At 42.5% G+C, this 25,521-nt stretch overlaps 1 protein-coding gene across 6 annotated transcripts in view; it reads right to left on the reverse strand.

The window, feature by feature from the left end:
- CPEB2 (cytoplasmic polyadenylation element binding protein 2) overlaps positions 1-15,886 on the reverse strand; it is a 50,807-nt gene extending 34,921 nt beyond the window's left edge. For 4 of the 6 annotated variants that reach the window (XR_014945497.1, XR_014945496.1, XM_015862762.3 and 1 more), the window contains exons 1-3: positions 14,383-15,886; positions 11,993-12,271; positions 1,285-1,375 (exon numbers count right to left, since the gene is read on the reverse strand). Coding sequence is in view for 2 of the 6 variants with exons in the window: in XM_015862762.3 (XP_015718248.2) it covers positions 1,285-1,375; positions 11,993-12,271; positions 14,383-15,687 (1,675 nt within the window). In the remaining 4 variants the exon portion in view is untranslated. The remainder of the gene's footprint in view (positions 1-1,284; positions 1,376-11,992; positions 12,272-14,382) is intronic. The other 2 variants (XR_014945498.1, XR_014945499.1) reach the window with 1 other exon arrangement.
- Positions 15,887-25,521: the final 9,635 nt, after the last annotated feature.

Raw genomic sequence — 25,521 nt, forward strand, 5'->3', positions numbered from 1 at the left:
TTAACATTCACAGGTTTCAAGCTCTGAGTTACTTCATTACATATAATAAAGACGCAGATTGGACAGAAACTGAACTTATTGGTAGAATGTAATGATAAAATTGTTACAATTGGAATTCCTTTTCTGTAAGCATCATGAAACAAGAAGTCGGATTTAAGAACAGCTAAGAAAATTTAATTGCAGCTTCCAATCTAACACAGGGGAAAATTAATCAGCTAACCAAACGCTACGGACTTACTGATGCTTGGCAGGGATTTTTAGTTTGGAAAGAAAAAATGCAACACAAAGCCTTTCAACTTCAACTATTACAGGCTATACTACAGATCTGCCAACTGAATACAGACCTTACTAAACAATGAGTAGACTGTCCACTGCACTAGTAACACACACCTTAACATATTACTTCAACATATATTAAGCTTCCTCTAGAAATTAAGCTTACCTCTAGAAATGTTATGGATGAGGGTAAATAACTATACGAAAAGAGGCTTTTTTTTTAATTGCTTCAGTACTGAGAATTTGGCACAGCAATTCTGAAGTTTTAGATTGCTTGAAAGTTAACTATCAGTCTACTTATAGCACCACAAACAAAGCAGTATTTGATAAATCCAAATAAAGCAGTTTGAGCCCTAACGTTCAGTGATAAACTCCTTCTGAGAATAAGGACAGAAAAACAACTTAAAAGAATGAGTTACTGTACAATAAACAGAGAAGTTAGAATTGAAGGTCACACATATTCACTATTTCTGCAGACTCCAGAAGGAACCCACAAGTTAATAACGTACTTCTGGACCTTTTAGAACTAACAGAAATCAGACAACTCCACGCATTATCATCTTCCACAGGCTCTGAAATTGACATAATTTTTGTATTGGCTTCCACTGCAAAGAATAGGGAAGATTCACTGGTAGTGTTTTGATTCCCCTCCCACCTTTTTTTGGCTCACTGCAGCAGACTGGTGAGTCTTTACAAACTGAGGCAGAACTCCTTGCAGCAGATAAGTCAATTTCACATAAACCTAGCTATGAATTTTTTGGGGAGAGGGGGGGAGGCTGGAGTGGAAAGGAAATAATACCTGTGAAGACACTAAGGCTTAGGTTTAAAGTAATTTTTAAACATTTGTGAATCCATTTTTTCAGGAAAATGCAGTTTGAGACTGACCTGTTTAACTTGAGAAAATAATTCATATCTTAATATGAACCTAGAAACTAAATTAGCAATCAGTGTTAATTCAAATACGCAGAATGGATGACCCTTTTTTCTTAATTTAGCATAATAACATACCTTTAAGTGGATCATGCTCTGCTCTCATAATGTCAATAAGGGAGTTTTCCAAAGAGTGCATATTCAGACTGTCATACATTCTATTTCGATCCTAAAAGAGAACAAAATCCTTAGTATTGGAATACAAATTCTATACTTTTTTTTAACAGGATACTTGATAGGAAGACATAAGTGTCTGCTAAAGACGGTATGCTCAGATACTCTGAAGACGGATAGCAATACAAAAGCTTAAGGTATATTAATTTATTAACAGTAAGTTTAATAGCATCCAAATATAAAACTAGAAATGCACTTCAAAGAACTCCTCTGTATATGCAGTTCGATAGACTGTTTCTTTCAGAGGATCTGCTTTAATCACATCTAAAGATCCACAGCAGAGCTCAACATTCAGTTGTTTCATGGAGACTAATGTCTCAATTTAATTTAATGCAGAAGTTAAATAGTGAGTAAGGTCCGCACCTTACTCAGGGAACTATGAGAAGGACAGCCATCTCAAATGAAAGAAAGCATTTTCTTGCTGCTTTGCTAAGTATCTCTCCTAGGCACGCACCCCCCTGCTAAGACTGCACTCCCTGCTTTCTGGGTCATTAACTTGAGACCCTTTGCATGCAAAGACATGACTTACAACTGGTCAAAGCTAAATGGCTCAAGGTTGGAAAATTAAAGTTAAGCTATGAAAGAAAATGTCACAAAGCTTACTAAGAGATTATCAGCCTTACACAGAACTTATTTTATTTCCAAGTGCTACGATTAATAAGAAAAGTTACCATAATGTCTGACATACACTTTCACTGGAGAGAACAGAAGTTATTATGATAAATTGTAAATATTTTCAGCAATCTAATGTTTAACTCGGACATTTTCTCCTGCATTTTTAATGCCTCAAAATTGCAGAGATAGATGAAAAAAAAAAGGAAAGGTCTTTCTGGAATACCTTCAGAGACTGAAAATAGTTTGTATAAAACCTTAATCTCCTCTACTTGCAAGGCTTTTGGCTGGCCTGTATCATACTTAAGGCACGATTACAGGATTCCTTCTATTATCTCCTCTCTGGTTGTACTGTGGTAACTCTGCAGTTAGAAATACACCACACCTACCTCATGACTGTTAGAATTCTTTAATGCTACAGCCAGTACATACATAATGGGACAAAAGAGTTCTGACCCACATTTCCCATGACAGTTCAGCAGAGCTGAGATGAATTCAAACTACGCCCTTCAGTAAGCAGGGACTCTTCAATAACAGGGTTGAAAAAACAGCAAGCTTTGAAAGAGATGTTTTCTCTGAGTCAGAAACCATGATCCACAAAGAGCTCTGCAAAACCAGCCACGATCTAACCGAAATGTGACATTCACCCTTCTTTAAAAGCCTAGTCAGTGTGTTTTAACATTTGAATGAAGGAGATGCTGTCTTTACAAGCTCTCTCTCTCGCCTTATGCAATTGCTCCAAGTACTGGATTTTTGTAGGTATCACAGAACGAAACAGTAGGATAAAAAGTCTACTACGTTTATTTGAATAGATTTTTTTAAATTGAAACTTTTAGATAATTTCAATGATATCCTAAAAGAAAAATCCACTACATTTATCTCATCTCCTTCCATGACCCAGGCTAAGTGCTACTGATGGTCTGAGGTGATCTGAGCACCAATGAGTCTCCTGTAGTATCTGAGTTCACAGCAACCTCATTTTCGGACTACTAGGCTTTCATTCAGTTCTCAGGTTGTCCTAAGCAGCAGCAGAATTAAAGTGAAATGACTCATCGTCTTCCATGCCCTTACAAGTTTATTTCTCAATAGCAACCTATGAAAAGAAGCTGCTTACTACAGCAAACTTGCTTTCAATAGAAGGTGTGAGCTGTGACAGTGTTGCATCTGCTCCCTACTGTCCCTCAGCAACCAGCATTCAGAAGATAACACTGTTTTTAAGGAAGTCTTAAATTCAACTAACTTCTGTACTTGTACCATAGGCAGAAAATACTCTCGCAAAATCCAGTGCTGAGTAAATAGAATCAACACTTTGCTACCTTTGAAGCCCATGATGTAAAAGAATTTGTCTTGGTAAAATGAGCAGTACAGCATGTGTAACAAGTGATCTTTGGTACAGGCTCACTTAGGAAAATTTTCTTATATTTTCATCATTGCTTTATATACTGATACAGACAACCATCTGTAGATGCCCAGTACCAGAACAGGGCAACAGACATAAACTGGAAAACAAGAGGAAGCACTTCTGTGCTGTTCAGGTGACTGAACATGTACCACCTAGAGGCTGTGGTATCTCCTCCTTGGGGATCCCCAAAATGCTGCCTGGATGTGGGCCTAAGCAACCAGCTCTGAGTGTCCCTGCTTGGGCAGGTGTTGGGTCACGTCTAATGGATGCAGACATCCCTGCCAGCCTCAGCCACTCTTTGACTCCGTGAAGTATCACTAGCAGCTGTACTTCAGCTTTGCTTTGGAGAAGCTTTTAAGCAAGGATTCTGATATAGTTAATACCAGCTCACTTGCTTGCAGATCTTGGAGAAAAGGAAAAATAAAGAATAGCAAGTTTGTGGCATGGTTTAATATAGCTTCACCTTTGCAACATTCCATTTTGCAACTTTTTTATTTCTAAATTGAAAGGTCTTGCGCTGCTGGAAGCAGAAGAAATAAGCTTTCCCCATTCACTTCGCACTTCAGACATTTCATTTCTCTGAAGCTAATAATAGTTATTTGAATTGTATTACTTTGTTTCCGACAGTGAAAACATAATACAGCCATGCACTGCACAATATAAAAACGTTGTGAATGTACTAAAGTAGAATTTAAATACAGGCAATACAGGCATTACACTCTGCTAACTCACTACTATCATTCTTGTCCTTGGGTAACATGTACGTGGTAAACGCTTCAAACTTTTAAGATTTATTCCATCTCTGAACATTAACTATTTCCACTAAAACAATTCTATCTGAAATGCAGCTACCTCTAAAGGAGTGAGATGTCCTTCAAGGAAAAGCTTTATTTCAAACATTTGGGCAATTAAGGCTTTATAATGTTTAACTGCTACTTTATGTTCCCCAAATGCGTACATCATATTTTTAAAGAACAACTATAATCTATGCAAATATGAAGCTTTCATTTCAAAGCAGAACTTGAAAGTATGTCAGCAATGTAGGTCATATCCACAAAGGTTTTCTAGAAAGTTCTGCTGCAGAAAAATGCCCACAGTGCTCTGAAGGGGAACAACGCTATTACAGCACGCTCAGCTCCATCAGAAAACTTGCACTGTGATTTTTGTTAATACAAGCACAAAAACTACTATCGCTAAATTGATGATTTCACGTAATCTCCCATACACGTGAACGTAGAAACACTTCCATATTGTTTTAAAGGTCTTTCCAGGTTGATTTCGAAGATCACCTCTTATCCACCTTCTTGAAATAATTAACTAGATTTATTAACATAAAGGCACTGATACCTAACAGTATGCTAACATGCATATGCGTATGTATTTCTAAGCTGTCCTGACATGAAGAAGTCTTATCAATCCTGTGCTCAGAAACAAGTAAACTGTGGTTGTGTCAGAAGGTCCATGCCTCAGTGGAATGTCACAGCATAACATCAGCTTTTCCCAGGGCTGATCAAATTAACTACTCCCAAGCACTGCATATTCTCACACTAGTTTTTCATCTCCTTATAACTGCAGAAAGATTTGAATCTTGCCTGACCTACCTTTCCAATTATAGAATCAGATCTGCGTACAAGCATGGAAGAACGGAAAAGGTGTTCTAAAGATTCAGAGATACATCACTCTGATAGAAGTTGTCACCTCAGAAGCCAAGACTAAGTGAGCAAATTTACAGAAGAGTGGTACTTAATTTCTATTTGGCCCTAACTACGCAATTAGGGGAAGCATGAAGTATCCTATGCAGAGGATGCAGTCAGCCCTAGGACTGACGGATTCCCCTCAAATATCGAAATGTGGGATGAATGGCAGGAAGTCGGCTTTCTCTGAAGAGCCACTTTCAACACTGAGCTGTTGAATAAAGCATTTTTTCTTAGTCCAAAGTATTTAGGACTTCATAGATACCCACACAATTTATGCAAAGACTATTCAGTTAGAGCATTTGCAGAGCCTCAGAGCAGTCACCTCTCAAAGCTTTATATTGTCACTTATACATAAAGTAAACACAGACGTGGTCAGAAACTATTAAATTACAAATGCAATTTTGCTAATCCTTTCTGCAAACTCTAAAAATAGATGTTCACAGTTAAGCAGCAAAATACCTTTGAATTTTAGGCACATTTGTTAAAGCACTGATCTGTAAGAGCACTTGAGGTAAAAAATAAAAAGCAACTAAGAAAACAGGAATCCAGACACAGGTACTGAATTCAGTAAATGCTAATATCTTTACAATATGTTACTTTGTGTGTCCCTCCACATTCTGAATAAATCCAACAGTGGCTAAAAACAACTTACAAGTCATAAAGCTGTTAGTCAGGTTAGAGTTCCGTCTTGGCAGCTGCAAAAGAGACTCTGTATCTTTGACCTTGACGATTTAAAAGCTCAATTGAAAAAGCAACAAAAACAAACCAACAATTTTATCCTTTATCATTTCCCAAAGTGAAAGGTTAACACACTTCCATTTTTATTTTTTGCCTTAAAAATGACCTGAGTAAGAACGTTTTCTAGGGCTAGAAATAACAACTAATTTAGTCGCAAGGTTCCCACAGATTAAAAAAGTAAATGAATGTACTCCACTGCTCAGCGTTAACATTAGAAGTAATAATATGACAATACAGTATAATATATACTTTAAGATGTCATCATTTACTAACGTTCAAACTTGGAGCCATTCTGTTTAGTGAGGACATACTGTGATCACATGCCCCTTGCTGAATCTCTCGGTATCATAAATGAGAAATCCAATACTAAAACATAAGACTTACTACAATTTTTGCTCTATAAAAATGGAAGCAGAAAGCTTTAAAGCAGACACATCAAACTGCTCGGTTACTTTACACGGTGTCATTAGTGGTAACAATGAACTGTAACGTCTTATAGACATCTGAGAACAGTCAACTTGACAATATAAGTATTTTGAAGTCAAAAATGACAAAAATCAGCTGCATAAGCCAGCTAAATAAGGCCTAAAATACACCAAGAACAGTTCTTATGGCTAAGACATGCCTACTTCCCAGATACGTATGTATTTAAAAACAACAACAAAAAAATCCCAACAGCATTTTACTGCATCCACAAGGGAATACTTCAGCTCAAGAATATACATCCATGAACTGGCAGCAAACCAGACACATTATGGAGATGATTAAGAGCTTGGCAAGACTGACTTACGAGGCAAGACCAGAAGGTTTGTTTATGAATAGCTTGGACAACGTAACTAGAAGATCATTATATGAGACATTTGAAGGGGAAGCTTTTATCCAGAATTACTGGAAAATCTCCTCCAGCTCACAGCTCCCAAAAATATCTGGTGGCTGCTCCATCCCTGGAGACATCCAAGGTCAGGCTGGAGGGGGCTCTGAGTGACCTGATCCGGCTGTGGGTGTCCCCATTCATTAGGAAGTTGGACTGGACAACCTTTTGAGGTCCTTCCCAATTAAGTTCTAGGATTCTGCATCTTTGCAGTCTTGAGTACTGGAATATAAATACATCAGGGCATACAGTAAAGGCACACTTGGACAGGTCTCAAGTGAGAAGACATTCATTTTAACTTTAGAGAATTGTGCTTTGGCACAGTGAATGAGGTTAGATATGCTACTTAGCATACCAATGACATATATGCCATCATATGCTAAATATTTTGTTCAATCTTCCTAATTCCAATTTTTGCACTAACTAAGCAAGCAGCTGAGTAACTAAATATTAGTAAGAATTCTTAGTTTAGAAAAAGATAGAAAAGCATACATACATTTACATTACACATATGACAGACACTCAGTTGAGTCATCCCTTTGCTTATCTATCTAGTCACCAGCACTGTTTGTTCAAAAGTACTGAACCTGAAGTTAAGAGCCTGTAAATAGGCTACACCCTCCAATTAGGGATGTCCTCGGTAAGGTCCCCAAAATGCAGAAATCTGGTTTTGTGCATAAGCTTTAGTGATATTTAATCATATCCAGGCACCCAATCTATTCCATCAGAAACCCCAGAGGCACTGTTTTATTGCATGTGTTGCCTTAGTACAAATAAACAAGAAAAGCCTGGCTTATGAGTGCTCAGACAATCACACTCATCTGTAGACTAAGATAGCTTCACAGGTAGATACTTTCAAGGTCTTCCCCATTTAACCAGAGCAGCAAAACTCTCAGCACTTCTGAATAAACTGACAACCTATTTAGGAGTAGAAATATGGCAATTAAGAACCTATAATGAAAATGTTACTCTTCAGCTAGAATTGGCCAGTATGTGTATCATCTGAATAGCTGCCAGTTAAGACAACAATGCACACTCAGTAAACCACCTTAAACTGACACACAGACAAACTGACATTCTGGGTGACTGTAAGACAAAAGCAATGTGACAACAGCTGAAATCAAATACCTAAAAACTAACACCTGCTGGAAAGTACCATTTTAAAATTCATTTCACTTCAGAAGGGTTTTGTTTTCTTTGCAACTTCAACAACCTTCAAAATAATCAGAAAAAGTAAAATCCGCATTTCTGAGACTGTGCCTCACCACACAACCCCCAGCTGGAGAGCTACGCTCAAACACAGAAGAATGAAGTCCAGCTTTCAGGACCACGAACATTACATGTACTGTTTGTTTGAACAAACAGGAAGGACAAATCAAGGTGAAAAACACCCAGACATGCCATGTATTTCCTGAATTCGAAAGAAACACAAACTAAACTCGTATTCACTTCAGTTAGACGCTGTGTTTTTACTAGAATGAAAATTCTTCTTATTGAACTCGTCATAGCTTTTCATAAGCTTACTTGCAAGATATTGAGAAACATTAAATTTGTATCCAAATAGAGTTAGTACACAATTATATATATATATATATAACTAATATATATATGTGTATTTAGAAGCAATTTATTGTTTTCCTCATCCAATGAATGTAAATAGGGAAAAAAAGCAGACACAAAACTCTACCTTCTGTGGTTGTTTCAGACATGGAAATGCTCAAAGCATGTTTTTTAAGAGAAATCAGTTCCAGGGATTACAAATGTATTTTTAAACTTTATACCCCATGTTCAGCTGTGGGTTTCTTTCTTTTTTTTTTTTTTGGTACTGTCTTATCAGGGAATAAAACACCTGTAACACAAGACTGAAGTGGAATACTGAACTGTACCCAGTCAGTGGTGACAGGTTTGTTCTTCTAGAGAATTAGGTTACCTAAAAAGGAGCCTAGGTTCTCTTTAAGGAGAGAAGTAGGCTACTGCATTAAAATGCCCAAGTTAGATAGTGTGCCATGCATTTCTAATTGTTCCCCAGTGATTCCAGTGCACGGCAATAATCCTTTCCTATGTGGAGTACCTGTAATGATACAAGCAGCGTGACAGAGCTAGAACTTGTAGTTACAATTTCGCCTCTAAAAGAGCTTTAGTCAATGTATTTTATGTGATCTTAAGATCTTAAGGGGGAGGGGAAGCTTCTTACAGTAAGTCACAAAAGATGACTGTTGATTTATACATGAACAAGTCAAGTCAATGCTATCATGGTATTTTAACTACTTCTATTCTAAAAAACACAAAAACTAACTAAAATTCCCAAGACACCCTCATAACAGCCTTAAGCAAAAGCAGCTTTACTGTAACCAGTAGAGCCAGTGAGAATGCAGCTTCACATGGGATCTCCTTCACTTTTAACTATGAAGTACAGAAAACTAGCTTTCATCTGTTCAATGTATGACTTAGTTATCAGTACTAAATCATACTAACTGTCCCTGATATGTTAGTTTAATTCCAAGAAACATTGCTTTCATCAGTATTAGTGTCGGCTCTATTTTGGAAACCCCTCTCCATCAACGCAAACACCAAAGAAGTTCCGAAGGGATAAGCTTTGATTTTTTATACAATTTCTGTGCTGCTCTTCTTGCTGACATTGAACATCAAAGTTCATGCTCAGCAGAACATAAGTGACCTGAAGAAAGTCCATCAGTAAGAGCACTGGCTTTTCTATGTCCTCAACTGCTAAGTGCGAGTTAACCAAAAAGCTTTAAAACAGCTATAGCTGAAGTTTGGAGGAGCGATGCTTTATCCTCTGCCATGCAAAATGATGACTGCAGGTAAAACACTGATGTGCAGTCACATGGAGAAGTATTCAGCAAGAATGGCAATGATGTGGTACTTGTTGAACAGCCTTGTGAGGCTGCAGTCACTGAGGAAGCTCGAAAGTAACAGGGAACTTGTACATACATGTAAGTGTTCTGCCATGAGACTTCAGAATGCCTCAAATGACTTGTTTTTTAATGTCTGCAGAAACGGCTACTGTATCTTTAAGAATCCTCAATCTAAATACCTCAGCCTTTTATGGAAGGAGACAAGCAGAGCACAAATTAACAAGATGGGTGTTTGACAGCACTACAATTGCCAACACAAGTCCTGATGAAAAGAAGCACGAGCTCTAAACTCTATTTAACTTTTCATTGTGACTTCTAGAATTTAGCAGTCATTACAAAGAATCAACCATAACAATAGTATAAAAACTGAAAAATAAGAACACCAATTCAATGTAGCAAAATAATTTATGGAAGCATCTAATGTTTCCACAATAGCAGTAGCAAGCCTTCAAATAGGAGTATTTTTACTGATTTCGGCAGCTATGACTTCATACATGCAAGAGAGATTGACATGTAAAACACAACTATAGCTGGACAAGAAGGTCGAGCTAATTGGTGGCTCTGCTGTTCTCAGATGAGAGGAATAGTGGAGCGCACCCATCATCTCCCACCCAAAAAAACCACCCAAACCTAATAAATTTATGTTTCTGGAGCTTTTCTTCCCTACCCTAATGTAATGAAATGCTTCAAATTATAGTTGAAATGCACAAGACTTTTGTTTAGACAAAAAAAATGAGTTCTTCTGTATTAGATGACCACAGCAGATGCCTCTTACAGTTCAAAGCAATAGTCATCCTGCCTTGTAAAGCATGCTGAGGAAGTAAAAATATTCACAACTTGTACTTGCTGCACATAAATTCCTGTGGATATATCACCACACTTTCCACATATGATGGTGTTAATATTTTTAACCCAATTCCTTAGCTAATATCTTGAGAAGACTGTGTTAACTTGCAGCTCTTGAAGTACACTGCAAAGCACTCCCTATCTGTAATCTGTTTTTCTTAGTGGATCAGGTTGAATGTAAAGAGTGGCATCTTTTTTGCCATCTTTTCACCTGTGAGGGGAAAAAAAAGACTCAACCAAGATCTTCCAACTAACAAAGCTACTTAATGGAACAGGTCTTCAGAGAATGGGCAAATCCTCCCAAGTTCTCAGGCCCAACCCCACTGTCAGCCCCATGAATACTGCCAGTATCAGCACTCGCTCAGGCAGTCAGCACATTGCTTCTCATGCCAAACAGAACACCGCTGAAATACTACGAAAAATAGGGACCTTGGTAGGAAACCTGGTCCCTAAGAACACCCTTTTGCCACTACTACAGCCACATTCAGTTTAGGTTGCCTAACTGATGTGAGTACATCTATACAAGTTATAATACAATCACGATGACAAATCAAAACACTAAATTACTAAGTGTGAGACTTAAGAAAACAACTCTAATAGCCGTATGTTTCTTCACTTCCACATTCTAATTATTTTCCTTCCAAACAATAATTCTTACTTTAGCTGGAATACAGTAGCTCAGTGTAAGACAGACTAAAGCTGATACAGGTGTGAAGGAAATTAAAGAACATACAGTATTCATGGACTGATCTGCTATACTTTAAAATGCATAGTTTCTAAATCAAATTACCTAAGCTCTGTTTTGTAACTTAAAAGAGTAACCTAGAATTTGTTTAAATAGTAACTGAAAGTGGCACCTGAAATTATAGTTTTCAGCTATCAAGAAATGGTAACACTAAGTGAATCCAAGAGAGCGCATAATAAATAAGATTGGATCCAAACAACAATGGATGAGGTTGCAGTGATGCGACTTACCTAAAGTCACAAAAGAAGTCACTGGCAAAAATCAGGATTCATAGAACTGACACATCTGCCTGTTACACACTTCTAAATCACAAGGCCTCTAGCAGAAGCATAATAGCCAAAGCTTAATATCAAAGTTGCTAGAATGCAGAGGCAGCAAATGTTTCTAATACACAAACGTCAGACTAAAAGACCAGAAAAAAAAGACATCCATGATCGAGATTCAGAGCCGCCTGCGAGGCTGTGCAAGAAAATCTGTGTACAAGGATAAGTGAACAAAATAAAGCCACACCCAACTCCAAATCTTCAAGGGATTTATAATAGGAGTGTTGTGATAAGCAGAAAACACTTGCTGGATTAACCATATTTGCTCTCGCTGCGTTTCCATCTTTTGAGACAGACAATATTCTTAGTTAACCGTAAGGATCATCTATTGGTCAATACACTGAAAATGTTGGTGCTGGTTGCTATTTAAGAGTAAAAATTGTACATAAACGCTAATTTCAAACCGAGTATCGGAACAGTAACCACTGCTGAATTCTACTTGAGCGAATGCAAACAAACGCTACACAGGTCTATGAATACACCAGTTACATACCATCCTTACCTGCAAGGGAAGGAGAGTATTACTGTTGTTGTCAGTTCGGAAAACATTATCTTCAATCCATGATTTCGGAGTCAGTGATGGAGTGGAGCGAGTAAATTTAGGTGGAGCTATGACATTACCAGAAAAGGGTTTCTTCAAAGGAGAGATCTGGTTCATAGTTCCTGGAATTCCCATGTTTCCAGTTCTACGATGGTCTCTGCCATGCATTCCTCCCCAGGATATATTTCCTGTGCTCCAGCCACTACTCTGATTGCTCCATGGTGACTGCTTCAGAAGAGGCTAAAAAGAAAGATTAACTCATATTATTCTGAAAAATATTTGAAAAGGGTTTTTTTTTCTACTTAAGAAACACTAAGCAGTCAATGTTCAGGTTTCTATTAACTACTTTTTTCCTCATGTTGTATTAGTTCATTACTGAGGCCAAGAAGAAAACGTAATACAGTCATAAGAAGTCGCCTTATTGCAACTCTCCCTCCTCCACAGTCCCTGTATTGGCAATTTAGGTTTCCATCCTTGCAGGATCTGCCAGGATCCTTCACACGGATTCAGAGGGCAATGCCAGGGTTGAGCACAGTGCTACAAAAAGCATCAGGCCATTTAATCACCTCACTGATACATTCTATTTCATACTAAGATATCTGGAAAAAATAACACAAGAATTTCAAGTCACTCATTTTATATCAGCGATGAGGATTTCAAAAACTAAAATTCAGGTTCATTTTTCCACCCCAATATTTTGAGTATTACCATATAAGAGCAAAAAGGCACTGATTACTGTGCAGAGAATCTGTTTGTAGAGCTATCTGAACGTTTCCACATTAAAATGCATTATTCTGAAGCCACTGCTCAAGTATTTCTGGAGTCATATACCGGACTATCCCTGGAATTCCGCAGCTCACTCGCTCTTGTTAAGAGATTTTTCTCCCTACTTAGAAGCAGAACAAAGTATTTATGTACCTCAATCACTGCGCTCCTCAGTGTGAAAACATAAGCTCTCTTCAGAGCAAAGATTTTACAGGGTGAGAAGTTTTGATTCCTATAGCACAACTTGTGCTGAGGACAGACCCCGGCGGCCGCTGTACCACCAAGAGGTGGATCCACTGAGCCCAACTGACAGCGCAGAGCACGATTTACCTTCGGTGTTCTAAACCTGGCTGCTGGGGAAAGGCTTTTCTCACCACGCAAACGGGTGTGGGGTGGATATACTAAGTTTAAGCTTAAAGCCGAATGCAGCGCTTCTATCCCAAAGACTGCAAGCAGCCCACAGCCTGTAGTTCCATTTAAAGCCCATCGACACGTTATGGTTTACACAGAACTTTCTGAAGACATTAAGATAGAACTGTAATGCCCTCTCCCCCATGAAAACAAACAGAAAAACATGAAGGCCGTTTTTGGTCAGGTAATCAGGCAAACATCCCATTCTGTGTAATTACAGGTAATTACTCTGTAGAACTTGAACGCTCCGGCTGGAATTTTGGGAGAGGCCAGCGTTGTGTTGTGAAACAAACCTGAGGAGATAATGCCGAACGCTAACATGGCTCTAACACTGCGAGCTGGGCTGCCATGGGCACAGCTTTGGGTTGCCTGTAACTGATAGAGCAAATGAGCGAGAGAACTGCTGTACGGTGCGGGGACTCCTCTGAAAAGTGACTGATAATGAGAACCAGCTCTGCACCACCACGGCCCAGAGTCACTCTGTGACACCTTGTATGGGATCCCAGCTTTGGGGTTATGAAATTAATGCCGCACAAATTAATAGAACACGCTGTTCTAATAATTTTTAAGGGACAATTTATGTTACAATGAAAGAAAAATGAGGGAGAGGCCCGTTGTCACCAAGGCCTTTAAGGCCGGCAGGCAACGAGCGCGGCTCTACCTTCCAACAATCCCTATTCTGTTCCAAGAAACAATACCAACTTCCATTTTAACACCGAACTGTCACAGTGCGCTTGGTTACAGCCAGCACTGAAGCCACACAGCCCGAAGCGGGTGCAGCCCCACGCCATTTCGGGATCGGCCGCGGCACTGACAGCGCTGCGGGCGGCCCCGGGCGGGGCGGGCAGGGAGCGGCGGGGCGGCCGGGAGCTGTCACGCGCATTGTTCGGGGCGCGCCGCGTTCTCCACATGCCGACGGGGAGGAAGCGGGGGGGAGGTGGGGGGGAGAGAAATATTCCGCCGGCGAGGCCCCTTCGGGAGGCGAAACGGCGTCTCCGGGGGTTACGGGAGCGGCGCGCCCCTCCACCTGCCCGCGGAACGGGTGGCGAACAGCGGCCAACCGCCTCCGCCCGAGCGCCGCCGCCGCCTCCCCGCGGTGCCGCAGGTGCCCTCCCGCGGCCGAGCCCCGCCCGGGCTTCCCCTCGTTGCGGCGCCCCCCGCTCCGCTCCCGGTACCTGGTGGTGGTTGTAGGAGTTCCGCTGCTGCAGGAAGGCGGCGGCGGCGGCGGCCGCCTGGTGTTGGTGCTGGAGCTGCGGGCTCACCGGGGACCTCCGGTTCTGCTGCTGTTGCTGCTGCTGAGGTAAATTCATCTGCGGCGGCGGCGGCGGAGGGGGGGCGGCGGCCGAGAAGGGGCTGCTGAAGGGCCCGGCGCACGGGTTGTGAGGAGACACCGGAGAGAAGCTCTGGAAGAAAGCGGGGTTGATGGACGACGGGATCCCCGGGTAGAAGCTGGTCTCGGACTCCGGGCTCGGCGGCGGCATGGCGCTGATCTGCCCTCCGCCGCTGGACACCGGAGGCTGCTGCGTCTGCTGCGGAGGCGGCGACGAGGTCTGCACCGACCAGGGGGTGCCGAAGCCGGGCAGCGGCGGAGGAGGAGGGGAAGCCGCCGAGGAGGAGCCGCCCCCGCTCTGGTGATGGGGGCTGGGGATCTCCGGGCTCTGCAGGCTGCTGAAGCCGGAGCCGAGCCCGCCGGGCAGGAGGGTCCCGGGGCTCCCCAGCAAGTGGCTGTTCGGGGGGGACTCCATGGGGGGCGGCTCGGCTCTCGCCCGCGGACGAGGTGGAGACGGCGGCGGATTCACGCAGGAGGCGGCGGCGGCCACCCCCACATCGGGGTCGGCGGGCGCCGGTCCCCCCGCGCGGGAAGGGGCGCCCCGCTCGGAGCCCGCCCGACGCTCGGCGGGGCTCAGGGGCCCGAGGCTCGGCGGCGGCTCCGGGGGGCGAGCGCCGAGGAGCTGGAGCTGCTGCTGCTGCTGCCTGCGCTCCTGCGGCTGGTACTTGTCAGTGGGGTGGCTGAACTGCTGCTGCTGCTGCTGCTGAGGGGGGTGGCGATGATAGTCGGGGGGGTGGCTGCCGCCGAGCTGGGCTGGGCTGAGCGGCGGCGGCTTCGACTCTTTCCTCTTCTGGCTCGGCGGAGGAGGAGGCGGCGGTTGCTGCTGCGGTTGCTGCTTGTTTAAATCCTGCTGGGGGCCGAGAGCGGGTTTAAAGTCGGAGGAGGGGTGGCCGGGAGGGGGGTGTCCCGGCGCGGGGCCGCTGCCCAGCCTCTCGCCGCCCGGCTGCTGCTGTGTCACCGCCGGCGGCCGCTCCTCCTGCGCGCCGCGGGGATGCGCCGGGAACAGCGCAGAGGAACCGGGCGCGGTGGGTGAGAAGGGGCAGGAGGAGGAGGAGGAGGAACGGGAGGCGGCTGCCGGCGAGGGGAAGGACCACGGCGGCCCGGGGCTGGGGCTGCGGCTGGGGGCCGGCGTCGGGCCGGGGTCCCCCATGGGCCGGCGGGGCTGCCCCGGCCCCACGGAGAGACAAAGGTAATTAACCTGGGGCGGGGGCGAGCGCTGCCGCAAAGCGCCGTGTGAACCTAAAAATAACCGCTTCCTACAATAAAGCCTTTTTTTCCCTCGTATAACCCCCGCTACGCTATTTACAGAAATCGGAGCGTTTGGATAATAATAAATAACCCTTTTTTGTCAGCCCTCCCCACCACTACGCTCCCCAACCCCTCCTCTAATTTTCACGCACTGATCCCATAGGGGCACCCCCTCCTCTCACACCCCGGGGCTCCCCGAGCCGCTACACAACACCGCGGGGCGCTCCCGTCCCCGGCCGGGCGCCGGTCACCGAGCGGGGCGGGCGGCAGCCGGCCGTACCCACAACGCTCCCGAGCGGGACTGCGCTCCTCACCGCTGCCCCCGCCCCCAATAGCGGCTGCCGGCCGGCTGCCGGCCCCTTAAGAAAGCCGGAACATCCGTCATAGTCGCGTCACAGTCCCGCCCTCCGCCCGACCTTGGTAATGAGCCGGCGGTCCCGCCTCCTCATGAATAATGCACGCTCGGAGAGGGAGGGGATGCGCTCGTACAGCCGGACTGAAGGTGGGCGCTACCATTTAAAGGGCGAGGGGAGAAGTGACAGCCTTTAAGAGACACCCCGAAGATCCCTCGGCCTTTTGCAGGCCATTGACCACACATCCATCCTGAAGCGGAAACCACCCCAAACGGAACCGTTTTATTGTGTTCGACCAGCTTTCGTTTCCGCGGAGGAAGGTGCGGGTCTGAGCCGTGGTTTGTTCCGCCGCACCGTCCGGCGGGCGGGGCGCCCCGCCCCTCGTTTGCATTGACGCAGTCAGGCCGTGGTGCGAGCTTGGGGGGGGGGGGGGGTGTTGAGGTTGGGGTGGGTACAGGGCTGTGTGCTGTGTTCCTGCTATCAACCCATCCCCACCGTGCCCACTAATCGTGTCCCTCAGTGCCACAGCTCCACGTTTATTGAGCGCTGCCATCTCCCTGGGCAGCCTGTTCCAAGGCATCGCCAGTGTTCTTGAGAATAAACTTCCTTACCTCCAACCTGAACCTCCTCTACACAATCAGTTCCCTCAGCTGCTCCTCTTAAGAACTTGTACTCCAGACCCTTTGCCAGCTCTGCTGCCCTTCTTTGGACACGTTCTAGGACCTCTTTGAGCCACTAAGCCCATCTTCTATGACCTACAGTGTTCCTGTAGTTAGAAGTGAGCCTGCATGGATGTATATGTTTAGATATCATAGATATAAAGGGCTGACAATAGCAGGACTAGGGGAAATGGTTTTAAGTTAAAAGAGGGAAGATGTAGGTTGGATGTTAGGGGGAAGTTCTTTACTAGGAGAGTGGTTAGGCCCTGGAACAGGCTGCCCAGGGAGGTTGTGGGTGCCCCGTCCTTGGAGGTGTTCAAGACCAGGTTGGACGGGGCCCTGGGCAACCTGATCTAGTAAAGGTGTATGTTTGGTGGCCCTGCCAGGCAGGGGGGTTGGAACTACATGATCCTTGAGGTCCCTTCCAACCCGGGTCACTCTGTGATCTGTGATTCTGTGTGATATCTGTGCCACCTTGCAGCCTTGCCATGCAAATACATGTGCAGAACAGAGGACTAATTGCTACTTTCTTTTTTCTTATATTCCAGTCGATACTTCAGAATTGTTTGTTATATTGACATCCAATCTATTTCAGGAGCTCTGCAGCCATCTTAAAAGTAGCAAAAACGGGGTACAGATCAAGGCCCTGTTGATTGCATGCTGAGTGAATGCTGCCAGCCGAGTGATGGCTGCTCCCTGAATAGCAAGTTGCTTCATGGCACAGTCCTCATAAACGTGGCTTCAGAGAGCTGTAGAACTGGTAGGATCCAGCTTCCCCTTGCCTTCATGTCACATGCCTGATGTTTGGTTATGTGCAAGCCTGAACAGAATCTGTCCCACACCTGGGGCATTTGCTGGCATCTAACAATGGTGAGGTTCTCCCCTATAGTTCTCCCCTATAGCCAGCTGCCTGTTGTTAGCAAGTAAGGCAAGAACTTTGACAGTAGTGTTTGTCCCCTTGCCTGAGTCCCAATTCTTGCAATTCTTCTAACAGAACAGCTGTTGTGGAGTTCACAAGATCTTTTAAATCAGCTGGAAGACAAGAGTACTCACGTCTTCAGTGACAGCTTCTCTCTGCCATGGTAGCTATCTGCCCCAATTATGCGCAGTTATTAAAACAACTTTCATAGAGGAAATCTCATCTATTTTTAACCGTATATAAAGTAAGCATCCGCTCTGAATTAGTTGCCTAATCTTCTGCAAACAAGAGACAGGTGCTACCAAAGTGATGATTCATCTTTCCCTAATAAAGGTACATTTAGAGAGAGAAACCTCATCTCTCCTTGCTGGTTTTGAGGAAAGCTCATGTCTGTATCCTGTCCAGGAGCTCTTTGGTTCTCATTGATCTTGTGGTACTAATAGGCTTCTGGACTCTGACACAAGCAAGAATGTCCTTACTGAGTCAAACCACGCATCCTTCCAGCTGTGCATCCTACTTCCTCCTGTCTCTGAGAGCTGTAAGCTCTGAGCTCCTGTTTGCTGTGGCCACAAATTCTAGCTTGTTCATCAAATCATTTCCTTTCAAGAAGTCATGGCCCAGTCGTTGGAGTTTTCTTTTCCCTCTCCACTCCTCAGTTTCTCCATTTGACCATGTGGCCTTCACACTGCAGTGCTTTATTTTTATTTTTTGCTTGTAATCCTGCTTTCTTTTTTCTTAGCCACCCCTTTCCAGACCTATTTTGGACTGGGCAGTAGGACAGACTGTCTGAAAATACAAACCTAAAAGGATGTGTAGGAAGCTTGACATACTTAGCCTCTTCTTTCAGCTACCTCAACTGTTTGCAGCTTGGAGGTCTGCTAGATTTGCCTTTCTCATCCAAATTTCAGAGCAGAGCCCCTATCCTGGGTGAGTTGAGGGAACCAGAGGGAGTCATGCAGTTCCAGTAAGTGGCTGAGAGGATACAGCAAGCACTAGGAGGGGTGGGTGTCCAGCAACATGCGATATCACTGCATGTAACACATGCACTGAAAACAGCAGATGTGACAAAACAAGCTGTCGGATAGGTAAAACCATATATACCTAAGTTATGGCTCTGGCAGCCATTAATCATCTTGCTTCTGTCTATTCACTGTAACAAACATGCCAGATGTCCACTTCACTTGGGAGGCCTGTGCGGAACTGAGGCTAACAGCTCTCCAGGGTTTGTCAGTGCAGTAAAGACAATGGCCATCCGAGTTTGTCTTGCTGTGTTCTGCATCATCCACTGTGCATGAAATGTTGCGTGCCAAGTTCAGCAAGCAATGCTATAGAAGAGAAAGCATAAAGACGAATCACAACAAGCTGTATTAAGACAAATCTAGGAAGCTGTAAGGGTTCCAAAGCAGCTCTTCTGGCTGGAACTGAGGTGGCATGAAAGCTCTCATCTAGGCAGTACTTCTGAATTGTACCCCCGAGCGGTTATTGCCTCCTCTAGAAATTGCCATGCACAACTTAAGTTCTTTCCTTTTCATAAAACCAGGAGAATAACACCTGTTATTGGCCAGCATTAGAGAGATGGTATTATTGTGTGAGACAGAATTTTGGCCCATCATTCTGCTCTTCTGCTTGAACAAAAAAAAACACCCTAAACTTCTAGTAGTTATAAAAGCTGGAGGAAGCTGTGCTGAAATGCTGCCTTCCTTGGAGTAGTCTGTGGGTTTAATTTCTTTAAAAATGCAGGTTCCTGATCTAGACGTACCTTCTTCTAATCAGATACCACTAAGGATGTGTTATAATTTTGGGGCATTTGTGATCAGTCATGAAATGGATAAAAATCAAACTATGATGCGGAGACTTTTATGTATTAGCAGAGCTATTTCACTGCTTCCTCGTTTTGTAAATTACCATAAACACCAGAATATTGGGAACCTAGCACACGAAAAAGCAAATAGCCGTGCTTCCAGAATCTGTTGTTCCCCACCTATTAGTTTTCTTGGAACATCCTAGTGGCTGTGATTTTGAATATGGGCCACAAATAACATGCTAACCTTAGAATTAGCTTTGCTCTCATTCCAATACTAAAAGCTGCTTCTCTGGCTTTTTTTTTGTTTGCTTTTTTTCTTTCACGTTGCAGTTAAAAGTAAACATAGCTACAGGTAGTTAGTACTAACTTCAAAAAGCCTTTTTGTTGTGGAGTGGCTCAGCACAGAGAGTATTTGTGGCTGCTTGTAATGCAACAAATTCTTCTTTCCAGAGCCCACAGCATTTATAGGTCTTTCACCACTTACAGTGATTTACTGCTCCATTTGACCCTTCTTCCAAAGCTCTGCTGCTACAAGAAAGCATTTTCTTTCTCTTTGCTATTTTCTCTCTTTTCCCATCTTCTCTCTGGTTTGTTCCTGGGCACCTTTTTCCAAGCTCTGTATTTTGGTAGCGCTGCCTGTCCTGCCTCAGTCTCAGAGGCTCTGCTGGCAGGTCTGTCTCGATGTCACCTGTGGTCGGGCTGTTCGGAGAAGCACTGTCTCCTGTCTGTGGTCTGTGGCACGTGTCTGCTTCATACATCAGCCTAAGCTTTGAAATGAGCCTGCATGTGCATTCCAGGAACAGCACATTGTTCTAACTGGTAACAAAAATACATGACTAACGTGCTTCTGATAGAGCCGCTTCCTCTTAACCTTATGTTGATTTTTGTTAATGACTTCTTCCTCCCATGGAAACATGGAAAACAGTCTGGGACTGCAGGTTGTTATTCAGTAAGAAAAACAGATGATGAGGTTTGACATTTCACAGGAAAAAGATGTCTAAAGATTTATACCAATGTGTTTTATTTACTGTTTTTCTGTTCTTGGTTTTTTTAAACCCTGAAAACCAAAATCATGCAATGCTACAAAGGAGGTGGGCAAGTCTTTGGCAGCAGTGTGAGCAGTCTGTTGAGTCACAGTAACGTACGTTCTTTCCCAATGCTTTTTTTTTTTCTTTAAGAGAAAGAAATTGTTAATCATCTACATGTAAAAAATATGGAAAATAAACCGTTGTTTGATCACCGTATGTCAGAATAAAATTAAAAGCAGAGAGAAAACGTAACACAAGGGTTTGACATAGTTCTCTTCGTTCTCTTGCTCCCGTGCCCACATGCCCATGTTATGTTCATTTCTTTTAAGCTAAAAAATCATGAAACTCATAGATGAGCAGCATTTGTTCCTTATTCAAAGCCCTTCTTCCGCCACGAGGGTTCTGCTGCCTGCTAAGCTTGCAGGATATGGGTTCTGGTCACAGAAATGCAAACCAGTGATTTAGTCTGCTTTTTCTTCTTTTTGCCTGGAGTTTAACCAGCACATTAGACTAATATTTTCTTGCTTGCTAGTGGCAGTTTCTGTTTCTTTCTTTCTTTCTTTCCTTTTTTTTTTTTTTTTTTTTGGTGGTGGAAGTCATTAGAGTTTCTCCCAAGAGAATCACTGCCAAAGTAAACAAACATCTTCATGAAAGGAAAATAATGTCTGAGGAGCATTCAGAATTCTATGTTTTACAGAGGAGTATTTATGGCAACCAACTAGTGAATTAAAGCGAAAGAAATCCCATTACTAGTTTGCTGCTTCTGCTGTGCTAATCAAAAGTGGCAATTTCTGCTCGCTTCTCTGCCCTACAGTGCAGGGTCTCAGTATAAGCTGTAATTTAAAATGAAGGAAGATATGAGATGAAACTCTTTTTAGAAGTAGTGCTATGTTGGGTTTGGTTTTCCTTTTCTTTTTTTCTTTTCTTTTTTTCTTAATTGTTGGTAATTGCATAGAGCTTCTGCATGTAATACTCAGGGGAACTGCTATTGTCTCCAAAATGTTCTGCATGTGGTTGGCAAGAACAACAAGGACAGAAGAAAGTTCAGCTAAAAAATTCATACAAGCTGCCTGGCGGAATGCATTGCAATCAGCTGCACACCTTGGTGCGCTGATCCCTCTGAACTGATCATTTTTAGCTGAGATGAAACATTCTGAGGAGCAGGAGGCTGGCAGATCCGCGGCACAGATTGTTTGAAGGTTTAAACACTGTGACTATCTCATCTTACTGCAAGTCTGTAGATAGAACGTAAGCTCGAGTTGCTGAAAAGTGATAGAATGGCTCCGTGTGCACAGCCTACAAAACTGTGAAGGGCTTATTTTCTGTGTGCTTTCTGCGTTCCCTCCAGGAGAGCAGTAATTCCCCAGTGGAGCAAGCACACTTTGCATTTGTTGAGGATGAGACTGTCTCTAGTCCTTTGTTTGGGCAGTGGCTTTCACAAAGGGGACCAGTACTCACTGGGAACTTGCCAGCACCATCATATGTTTCGTGACAAATGCTAAGTGTTCAGAAAGTTGGCACTACAAAATAGAGATACTGTCAATCTCTGTTTAATTCTCAGAATGGCTTGTAGGATTTTAAAGCTTGTGTTGTTGCTGGTGCGCTCACCCATCAGATACCATTTTTAACAGCCCCTTCTACTGTGGCTGGTTAATTTGGTTATATTACCAGGACATAAAACAAAATGATTCCTAGGATAGAGATTGCTAGATTGCTAGAGATTTTACTGCCGATTCTTTCCTATCTGCTGCATAGTGAAGAACAGTGTGTCCAGCCACATATATTGCTGTAGTCAGACCATGATATTTTCTCATCTTCTTTCCTATGTACAGCTCAGACACAGCTGCCACTATTTACCAAACACAAAGGTGTTTTTCACAGCTTAGGGGGTATGTTTGGGTTCTGCTGTAAGGAACGCATGATGAATCTCTATTAATTGCATGAATGTTCGGTGTATGTTTACGTACCTGAGTATTGTGGTGTTCTCTTTGAAATTTTAGGGAGTGAGCTCATAGATCTTTGGATAGGTCTCCAGAGACATGATGATTCCAGCATCAGAATAATCTGTTCCATAACCTGACCACATTTAGGTAGTTGGTAGGTTGCATTGCTGGTGCAGCAGGAGGAAGCAAGCCTCTGACAAGAGGTAGATCTGTCACCCTGCAAGACTGCACGGACAGCTTAAATGGAGAGTATGTTTGCACCTGAGCAGACTGTAAAAGTCAGTGCTTTAAATTTCTGGCAAAGATTTGTCAATATTTTCTTCTTAAACTTCTGTAAGTCAATGGGGGAGCAAGTTCCCTTCTGAGCCATAGCATTTGTGTTGTACTAGAAGTAAAGACAACAGTATGGGAAAATATATTCTCTTGTACTTGACCTTATTTCCTCATTGAGTGTAAGATGGATGTTCAGTAATTTTACAAGAACACCCACTGTTTCAATGAAATTATTTTCAATGGATTCTGTAAGAAATTTGCAGCTTTAATTACTAGGGAATTATCTCAGAAATTAGCGATACAGATCCTTCAGTTTCACTGTAGGAATAAAATTAATCAAACTGTTTTGTACAGGCTAGAATTGAAGATGTACAGATTGAAATTAAGACGAGTATTAACTGTATAATTGAGACTAATTATAAGTACATATTCAGTAACAGAAGTGAGGTCCACAGCTCCAAGAGTGACCATCACCATATCCAGCATCCATTGCACTGACATTGGGACTGGCTGGGCTATGAGGTCATGTGTTTGGGAGGAGGAAGAGGAAGGCCTGGATGAGGAAGAGATCAATGATCAATAATGATCAAGTGTAAAATCAATTTTAGCTTCATCATTTTCTACCATTCATGAGGCCGTGATCATAGAATCATAGAATCATAGAATTACCCAGGTTGGAAAAGACCTCGAAGATCATCAAGTCCAACTGCAGCCTAACCATAGTACCCTAACTCTAACAACCCTCTGCTAAGTCATATCCCTGAGCACCACATCCAAACAGCTCTTACACACATCCAGGGAATGGATGTTGATGATAACAAAGTCATGGAAAACCAATATGCCTCTTTCACCATGTACATCTGGATTACTAAAAACATATTCTTGTGGATCTTTCTTAGGAAAAATATTTACAATATTTTTAATGATAAAAAAATAAAGAAAAGAAATCAAAGAATATTTCCTGCCAATAAATATGTAAAAAGCTGAATACCTCAAAAAATTTATGCTAAAGTATTTTGGAAATGCATTATTTTTACAAAAGAATCATTGAAACCTGGAAAACGTAGTGAAAATATTCTACTTCAATAAAATGAAATATATTAAAAAAGAAAATATATCAAATCATCCAGGAAATCTTGATTTTCTGCTATAATGAGAACCTGAGGAAAATGTGAAGTTAAATTTAGTATATTTTTGTAGACTCTAAATTTTTAACTGTTTCTGCATGGTTTTACTGGGAATTAGGATTGTATGACTTAATCATTAACTCCTCCATCTGCATAATTTTAGATTTCTTTTGCAAACTTAATCCAACCCTGGGACTGGAAATCATACCTTCTAACTGTAGCTACAAGATGAAGGGACTAGGAAAAAAGCAGGGGAAAATCAGAACTATTATGTTCATCTCCTATACAGAGAACACAAAACCTACTGTAATTATGCCATTTCCTCTCTCATTATGGTATTGAGAGCCCAGATCCATTTTTATGTAGTGGCACAAAACGGTTTGCTATTTAAGTATAGCTTACAGGAGTTGCTTTGCAGAATTGATATTCGCGTATGCCAGAAATCAATTGTTCCCACGATATTAAAAGGGAAAATTACCTTGATCTTAAAAAATTCCCAAACCTTGGTAAATCTCCTTGAGTAATTGTGATATAATTTTGGGTCAATGTGCTTTGACCAAAGGTCAGTCAAAATGAATAACCCAGGGAACATTTGTTTTCCTATTGGTAATCCTTTTTTTTTGTGTGTGTGTGCCTGCTTATGCAGTATGTTTTAACTGAAGAGAAGAAAAAGAAAGCTCATAATATTTATACATTAGGAAATCAAAGGGCTTTTCTCTCTTTCTTTTTTTCTTTTTCTTCTTCCAAATAACCTCTCTTTTCAACTTTGAAAGATCTTTCTATGAGGAAATTTACTGGAGACTACAGTAGTATAATTATGCCTTGTGGACACTTTTAAATCTTACATGAATGCCTGTAGAATACAAGTGTCCACATTGGGAGTTATGCCATATACAGCTAGAGTGCTATAATTATTCTAGTGAATTCTGTATGAAGACAAACGCTTTATGAAAGGGAATTTTATTTCACTTTTCAGCTTATTCAGGTTCTGAACCTAGAGATGTTGATCAAATCAATGAAAGTAATGAAAATTCAATGTTTACCAAGTAGACTGTCAAGTGGTGAGGAAATCAGAAAGTAATAAATATATATGCTTAGTGATTAATATTCATGTGCGTTTTCATCCTTATTCTCTCAACAGTGGTTGAGTTTGGGAGGAGTTTAGTGAAAATTGATGAATAGCCTGGGATTTCTTTTTCATAAACTAATATAGCCAATATCCAAATGCTGGCAGCGTGTTATGGATTCTTAGCCCTCAGAGGTAACAACCAGAATTTCAGACAAGTACGACACTGGAGAATTTTCTGAATGCTTCATAGTGTCTGCAGGTCCTTTGCAGCTTGCACTGCCCAGATTAGGCATTGAATGTCTCTATTTCCTATCTCAGTTAAGTTTCAATTACATAAATATACATGTCTTAGGACAGTAGTCAAAATCACCCATTTTCAAGAAAAAAACTTTCAGAATGTCAGCTGGGGTGTGGAAAAACATAAGTATTTATTTACACAAAGTGCTTAGACTGAATTACAAGCATGTCTCAATGCAGTCGTTTCATAGACTTTAAGGCAAGCAGAGTCCAGTTGTTTTGGTGACCTAATCCTGTCCAACTTTTATACTGATTACAGCACGT

Source organism: Coturnix japonica, chromosome 4 (assembly GCF_054131305.1).
Source record: "Coturnix japonica strain WE chromosome 4, WE-NBRP24, whole genome shotgun sequence".
In the NCBI taxonomy this organism is placed as follows: Eukaryota; Metazoa; Chordata; class Aves; order Galliformes; family Phasianidae; genus Coturnix; species Coturnix japonica.